Consider the following 8,927-nt stretch of genomic DNA (forward strand, 5'->3'; position numbering starts at 1 on the left):
GGGAGCCCCCCCTCTTAGTGAGGGGAGGGGTTTCTAACCATCACTAAAACCTTTCCTGGCCCCAAAAAACTTCTACATGCATACTTTCATGCAGATTGGTTCAGTAGTTTTCGATTCTATAAGGAACATACAGACAGACAGACAGAAATCCTTCTTTATAGGTATAGATATAGAGCATTCGTTTATAAATTTAATATTAAAATCTATTTAAATCGGGTTTTTCTAAAGTGGCGAAATTTGGAAACGGGGTGGCGAAATTTGGGCTCAGAATACACATTTAAATAATCATTATAACGACAAAAATACACAATTTAGTATGAATATGATGATTGAATCAGTAAAAGAAATTTACGAAGTATAACATTTTCTAGTGTTCGACATCGGAACGAAAATTGAAGTCCGGGGTCCGGTCCGGTAAAAAATCGGAACGAACTTTTTAGGTCCGATTTCGTTCCGGTCCGATTTAGCTCTGTTCCGGTTCCGGTCCGATTCCGGTCCGGAAGTCCGAAATTGTCCGGATGCAAAATTTACCAATTTCAAAAAAGTAGGTAAATGTCAAAGGCAAAGCTTTGAATGTGTGGAACCTGTAATCTGGAACTTCTAAACGCTATCCGGCTCCTTCAAACGGATTATGTAAAAAATTGCGGCACCATTAACTGGTGCTTGGTAGCTTACCCGTCATGAAAAATTCCTAAACTAAGCTATTTTCTGTTTGACCTACCCTTTTTTCGAAAATTTAAGCGCATTCCAAAATGGTGCACATTCAGACATAAAAGTAAGTTTATTAATAAAAAAATGTCTTTCACCGCCTCTAAAAATTCAAAAAATGCAATACCGATGCTAAACCGATGGGTCAAAAAGAAGAAAATTTTATCCGCTTCATATAAAACTGATCCGACAAACTTCGTATTGCCACAAATTAACCTGTGTTGTAGGGGTACGGGGGGTAAGCCTGGCACCCTAAGGGAAATGATAATTTTGTCAGATCTGAGATCAAATATTGCTAATATTTCTGCATAGAATCCGTGTTTATTCTGTTTTCAGTAAGTTATGAGACTATCAGTGCTTTTTATCAGCTATTTTACAAAATACAGTAATTTTTTGAAACAGCCAAAAAATGGTGTTCATCAAGCAGTGCGGGTGAAACCGGCACCTAATTTTGTCAATCAATTTACTCGACAACTACTGAACCGATTTGTAAGCGGTCACTACCAAATGAAAAGTGATAATCTTCAATACGTTGTTACTGAATTTGGTTGAAATCGATTAACGAGCCTCGAAGATATGGGCAGAATACGGAATACGAAACCGTGAACACAAATATGATGGAAGCAATTTAAAATTAACTAAACCCATCATGTGCCACCTTGAATCACACCAGAATTTAATGACAAGCACAATGAAAGTCAAGTCACGGATCTAGAAATTTAAGGGGACATAAACGACTAAATTTTTTGAAAAAATCGTGATTTTTTTTTTTTTTTTTTTCAATAAAAAATATTCGAGATCAGCCGTTTTGTTAGTTAAGCTGGAATTGCTCATATAGTGCACTTACACCCCTTTCCTTCCAAGTGAAAACCAACTTTTATTTTATTTTGGTTTTTTTCAAGTTTCTAAAAAAGTAACTAAACGGTAAAATTTTGACGTGAGTTTTCTAGCATGCATAAAACCATGCTCAAAGTATCGTTTCCTACCATTATCTCAATTTTGTCACTTACACCCCTTTCCTTCTAGCCCCCTCAATTATGAGCATTTTTCAAAATTATCATATAAAGTGGGCCAAAGGTTCTCAGAATTTCATGAAATTTTGCATGCGAGCATAGTTTATGAACTTTTTAATGAAAATTAATTCAAATTCGCAAATTTTTTTATTAGAAAGATTCAGATCAAATTTTCCAGTTTTCTCGGACATCACTTGTTTCAAAAGTTGATAACTCTTGAACAATTTGTTTTATGAAATTGCAAAAAAATTCTCAGCCGCTTAGCAAAAATACCAATTAGAGAAAGGTTTTCTCAAAATTTCTCTTGGTGGTGGAAAACTCCTGTAGAAAAACAAAATCGCTGCAGTAAAGTTTTTGACAGTAACAGATAATGAATTATCAAATAAGCAAAAAATATTTCAAAATTTCCTAAGACTTAGAACAAGGGCTTTCCAACATTTCCTTAGAAATTTGCACCGTTTTAGAAAATTATGTGGAAAACTTGTTTCAACTAATATTTTTCCTGGATTACTGAGAAAATTTTATTGCATTTCATAAAAAAATTGTTCTATAATGCTTGGTTTAAAAGCTTTAAAATTTCGATATAAGGTCATTACAAATATTTTTTAAAGTTTTTGTCCTTCGTATACTGGGCGACTGAAGGGGGAGGGGAGGCAAAAAAAAACAAAGAGATTTTTATAATCACGCAAAATAAATTAAGATTTTTAGTTAAAAATTTAGAATTTGACTTGAAATTTAATCGTGAATCCCGAATCTATTCTTGCTTTTAATTATTTATACGTTATTATTTTCCATGCAAAAACCTTCCAAAATAGAATGAAAATCGAAAGAATTTTTTTTTTTGCCGGTTTTCGAAAATTACATTATTTGTACTTTCACTTTTGTGTCGTGCTAGCGTCAACACTCCGTAAACTCTTTTTTCGATTTCTTAAGGCTGTGAAACCCACAAATAACAGATTTTATAAAAAAAATTTTTTACTCAAGTTTAACTATTTTTTTTGCCCCCCGATTTTTAGAGCAAATTTTGAAGGGCGGGGGGACAAAAACTTATTAAAAATAATTTGCAATGGCCTAAGCGATGTTCGAAAAAATTCGTTCGGAAAATTTATAGTGGAGTTTTCTGGGAAATAGGGTAATATATTGTTTTCATTAAAAAGTACATTATCTACGCTCGTTAGCAAAATTTCATGAAAATCTGATACTCTTCCGCCCAAACCTACACGATAATTTTGAAAAATCCGTTGAAACTATTGTAGTTATATTTCAAATTGGACCATAAGCGTGAAAATCGGTTACCTATGGCATTACCGAGAAGATAAAGTGCCATACTTACATAACTTTTAATATGAATTCTTTGAAATTAAATTTTAAGGGATCGAAAGGTACGAGCCGATGCTGTGAAGCGTTCGATTTCAAGACCCACATATATTTGCTAATTTTCCAAAATTAAATCGATTGACTGGACTTGTTTGGTAGCCTTAAGCAGAAAGTGGATTATTGCTAGCGAAATTATTGCCATTCCTCAATACTGAGGAAGTTAAAAGAAATTACTTTATCAACTTTACGTATGACGGTGTTAACAGTAGTGCAGTGGAAGAAGCGTACACGCATCTTAAGGAAGAAGCTGCGAGGATAGGGTTTATCATAACTTCTACCCAAACAAAGTATATGGTGGCTGGTAGAGAGCGTGGTAGTCCTTCGGGTGTAGGAACTGCGGTGGTGATAGCTGGAGATACTTTTGAAGTGGTCAACGAATTTGTTTACCTTGGTACGTTAGTGACATGTGACAACGAGCCGATTGAGCCGTGAAGTAAAAAGGCGGATAGCGGCTGCCAACAGAGTTTTCTACGGATTACGTAGCCAGCTGAGGTCCAGTAACCTACAACTCCGTACAAAACTAGCGCTTTATAAGACGCAAATTCTCCCGGTGGTACTGTACAGCAACGAAGCGTGGACGTTGAAAGAGAGCGATCGACGAGCTCTTGGCGTTTTGAGCGTAAGATCCTGCGATCAATTCTTGGCGGCGTATTAGACGAGGAAGTGTTGCACAAACGCATGAATCACGAAATATACCATGTATACAAAGATGCGGATATTGTGAAGCGATTAAAACACGGAAGGCTTCAATGAGTGGGCCTCGTAGCAAGGATGCCGGATGAGAAACCAGCGAAAGCAATATTTAGCAGAGAACCCGTCAGAGGCCGACGGTTTCGAGGCAGACCCCGTACCCGTTGGAAGAGCGTCGTTGACGAGGATGCTAGAGCAGCGGGTGTTAGGGGCGACTGGAGAGAGACAGGCCAAGATCCGGCATGGATTCGATAAACGGATTGTCGCCGAAGTAAAGTAAAGCAAAGTAAAACCTAGCTGCTAACTAGGTACCGTTCTGATTCAAACTGCGAACACCTGAGCCATGCTGAAACTTTCTTCAAAGTAAAATGTTCGAAACTTTTGTTAATGCTATCAGAGATGAGGTCCTAGACCTCACTCTGTGAAGCACTTCTATAGCTGAGAAGGTCAAAAACTGGCATGTATCTGACGAACCAAGTTTATCAGACCACAGGCACATCGTTTTTGATATTGAGGCGAAATCTCTCAGGAGAGAACAATACGGAAATCCGAAGAAAACCAACTGGAGTTCATTCAGAGAATATCTGGGAAACCCTCGGAATTCCTGTCATATTAATATACGCACACCAGCTGAGCTGGACACTGCAGCCAATGACCTACAAAGTAGGATTATTGATGCTTATACTGCAAACTGTCCGTTAATCACAGTCTACCATGACGTGCCCTGGGGGAATGAATCGCTCAGCAACCTTCTTCGGGAGGCTAGGCGTTTATTCAACAGGGCTAAGATCACGTCTAATTGGGAGGCCTACAGGGCATCTCTCATAAAATATAACGCAGAGCTTCGCAAAGCCAAAAGAAAGTCCAGAGTCAAGTTTTGCGAAAGCATCCAGACTCTGCCTGTGGCGGCGCGACTCCAAAAAGCGTTAGCCAAAGATCATAATAATGACCTAGGGCAATTGCAAAAAGAAGATGGCAGTCTCACTGTTACTACTAGGGAAACGTTGGAGATTCTTATGAACACGCATTTCCCTGGTTCGACAGTGCGATAGTTTCCACTGCGGTCAGTTTTACTGTCAAAAGTGCACCGGACTTTTCCGGACTTTCAACGGAATTCCTGGTCCGGTCCGGTTCCGGAACGCTTCGTTCCGGTTCCGGTCCGATAAAAAATCGGACTCTAAAATTTCGTTCCGATCGGACTTCGGACCGGACATCGGACCGGACTTTCCGGACTTTACCCGGTCCGATGTCGATCACTAACATGTTATCAAATATCTGAACTTATAGAACCTTGACCTGTTTCATTTCATGTAAATTTTTTGGATAAAAGTGTCGAAATATGGGTCCGTCACCCTAGGTAAGTACCGCCGCTGTTCTAAGTTGTACCGGGTTTGCGTTAAAATAAGATAATCTTAACGTGGGTATTATACCCCCAGTCCTCCTACTCTGCAACTGTGGGGCATTGATAAATCAGAGGATGTCAATATTTGGAAAGCGATTACTGGAGCCCCTTGATATTTGGCAAACTGATCCTGGCAGAGCATTAGGCTTCATAAAACGAGTCGAGCCTAGCTAGGATCATGTGCTATGTTAAACATTGTCCAATTAATTGAGACAGGATATTTGACTAGCAGCAAATCAATCGGACGAAGTTGTAATATGGGTCTACAGAGAAAAAAAACTCCTAGTCGTCTAATAATGATGATCCTGATTTATTAAAATCAAATTCTAGACTGTACTACAAAACTTACAGATAGGTAATAGATCTTGCATCTAAACTAGAGAAGGAGAGGTAAACCTCTGTCTACCTACTTTCCAATAGAAATTTGAAATTATCCTGCTCTCTTTTTCGTTCAAGCTTAAAGCCATACCTAGAAACAGGTAGAATAAGGCAAACTGCCTTCATTTTCGTACCATATTCTTTTCCAGGAAGCGTAGACATTCCTACCTAGTAAATTTTATCCTGCCTGGCCTATAAACCGTTTCATTACATAATTTTTTCCTAAAATCTAAATCTATAGAAATTCGTGATTTTAATTAAACATCAATTGATAACTTTAGAACCTAATCTGTATGACAAAAAGTAAATACTAAAATGTGTCCTATTCTATTCTATTTTGTTTACAAAAAGAGACCTATCTTCTTTTGGTATAATTAGTCACCAGGGTGGTTCACTTTTGCTCGTTATAAAAAAAAAACTTTTTATTCTGGTGATATAGGGCAATACTTTCTACTACAAGGTTGTAGATAATTTATTTTTCAGAAACTTTACTGAAGAAACAAAAATTGTATCTCGTCTGTGTATTGCTATATAATGGTTTTTCTAGAAATCTCTGTAAATGAATTCTGAAGTGTAAGTTAAAAGTCAAATGAGCAGCATTACTCTGTTATATGCATTTATATGCAGATGAGAAAATAATCGGAATTTTCACTCATACCCAACAGTAATATATTCTTTATACAACAACAAGACCTCTTAACTACTCTTTTTATCCGAACAATATTCGAATAGATTGAGAGTCGAACTTTTCTAGCTAACAGCAAAACGGCAAAAAAAAAAAATAAAAACCTACTTAAAATTACTTATGCTGTGCTGTTACTAGTTGTTGTCGGGGTCCGGTGGCGACTCGCTGGAGGTGGTTGGAGTCTCGGAATCCGTCCTTGCTTTCTTGCTTTGCACTGCTGGCGCCGTTTGCTCGTCATCAGACGGGAGGCGCTTCCTAGTCGTAGCTCCACTATTTACGTCCGGTGAACTTTCCCGCATCAGCAGGTTCGGATGTAAATATTCACTCAATTGTTCCTGCTCAACGTGACGAGCTTCGATCTTCATACTATTCTTAAGAAGCTTGCTGGACACAGCATTTACGCGTACATTATCGAGAAAGTCGTCAATGTCCTTGGTCAAGTCAACATTCGAACTTTCCGGCTTGTCAAACTCGAATCCGATGAACCATAAAGAACATAGCTGCTTAACCTTTCCGTCGCTCCGTCTTTTCGAAGTGTGCTCGGGATGTTCGAAACGTTTAGGATTAACGTGGGTCAAAGCAATTTGTGGGTTGCGCTTCAGTATTGCAATCAATGTAAGAATCTTGAACTCGACCAGCCCGCACCATCTCAGGTGATCATTTGCGTTGTTGGATGATACCAAGAGCACAATGTAGTGACGATATTTGTTGAAGAAGCCTGGCGCTGCGAATAGTTTGTCCCATCCAGCTGCTTTGGTGAGCATGATTTCGTCTGTTACCTCTTTACCTCGATGTAATTCATCGATTATCATCTGCCGTACCGAGTGGGAAACGTTTGCCGTGTTATCTCGTCGCTGGATGGGAATAACGATTGTCATCAAACAAAACCCAACGAGAAAATTTTCGTTATCCGTTATTTGTTTTACTGCCTGGGACCAGTCCCAGCCAGAGAACTCCAGAAAAAAATTATGCACCAGAGTGGCGGCGGTCGCATTTGGATGCAGTTGACAGGTTCTGGCAACCAGTAAAGTCCACGATACACCGCTTAAGTAGCCTAATATATGGGAATAGATCCCGCGACGTTTAGCCCATAGCTTGATGACACGCAGTGTCAAACGGAAAGTGTCTATATTGGGAACCAAGCGTAGAATCTGCTCCGTCACTTGAACCCCCCTCACGCTGTGCTGCGATTTGTGATCATATTCATCTAACTGCGTTTCGTCGAAAAAATCAAAATTGTCTGGAACTTCATCCAGTTTTAGTTGAGCGAACGACAGATCGATTTCGATCCCGTCGAATTTCATCTCGATTATTGGTACAGTAGTGGATTTCACGGTCCGGCACCCGATCACTTCCGGTTGCCTTTTGAGCAGTTCGAAGAACGATCCGAAATAGTCGGCCCGCTCGACGTTACGTGGAGCAACGCAGATGGCGTCAATGTCCGCGTTCTTGTCGTAAGCCCCCAACCGGTACGAACCGAATGGATAGATCGTTCCGCCCAACTTATCCGCCACTGCCGCCGGCATATTCTGAGCAATTGACACATCCCGAACCCACTGCCTGAAGAGAGTGTTTAGTTTGGCCAGTATCTCCTTCCGATGTTCCCGCTCCGAGGGATCTTCGAGCACGTTGTACGATTCGAGAACCTTCTCCAGTTCGGACGTGCTCTGCAGGTCTTCCGGGGTCGGTTCTGCCAAACTGATAACAACTTCGGCCATGGCGAGTGTATTGACGCTGCCGTCGGTATCAGTACCTAATTGCAATGGATATCAATCCAAGTAAAATTAGCAATAATTTCAACCTGTAAAAATATGTATATCCAGTAAGTCTGGCAAGAGTCTCACTAAGTCTTGCCACAATTGGAGTTTTGAAATTGAGATTAAAGAAAGCCTTTTTTCACGTTTGAATTCCACTATTAATTTTAATCATGACTAGCAGGCTTCATCAGTGTCTATTTTCGAACAGAATTATCGAGTTGAAGGTTGCAAGTCGTGACACGAAACACGTACCTGTCGTGAATAGAACTAAGGTAGGAACTAGGTGAACTTTTGATTTTTTGGTTTAAAACTTTGAGTGATGGAAACGGTTTTAATCACCAAGGTGCATTTTTAAGCAGTTCTGAAATCTGAATTTTTAAACTCCCCATAAAAAATCCCTCCAACTGTGGCTATTGCTTCGTGCGCGTCACTAATTACAAATAAAATACAATTCAAAAACAAACGTACTAATAAAAACAAGCTTGTTTAAATAATTGACTAAAACACGTTACATCAGTTGACGGAGTTAACCTACCTGTCGTATCTGGAGGAAGCTATTTCGGATAACACGAGTAACACTTTCTACTTCGTTGCTGCCTCCATCAGATCAATCACAAGACTGCAGATTACACCCTTTCTTCAGTCAGTTCAGTTTCTTCTTTTCTTCTTTATTCTCTTTAACTCCTATTGAATTCTTGTCACTATCTGTTTCTCTCTCTTTCATTCATTCCTTCAATACTTCACACATCACGTACACTCTCACTCCTTACATCTGACGATGTAGTTTCATTAATCGGTAATTCTGTTTGGTCCGTAGATACGTAAAATGCCATCCATCCATCCACTAGAACAGGACAGGACACGTGCCCTCTTATTCTTCTTCATTTTGTTTTGGTGATTCCCTTTCAAAATTTACT

General features: G+C 39.3%; 1 protein-coding gene across 1 annotated transcript; it reads right to left on the bottom strand.

Moving 5' to 3' along the window:
- Nucleotides 1-6,387: 6,387 nt before the first annotated feature.
- Nucleotides 6,388-7,971, bottom strand: LOC128744101 (poly(A) polymerase type 3-like). The gene has a single exon (XM_053840881.1). It carries the CDS (start codon nt 7,969-7,971, stop codon nt 6,388-6,390), a length of 1,584 nt encoding a protein of 527 aa, XP_053696856.1.
- Between the last annotated feature and the right edge of the window lie 956 nt (nt 7,972-8,927).

The sequence above is a fragment of the Sabethes cyaneus genome, chromosome 3 (genome assembly GCF_943734655.1).
Source record: "Sabethes cyaneus chromosome 3, idSabCyanKW18_F2, whole genome shotgun sequence".
NCBI classification, from domain to species: Eukaryota; Metazoa; Arthropoda; class Insecta; order Diptera; family Culicidae; genus Sabethes; species Sabethes cyaneus.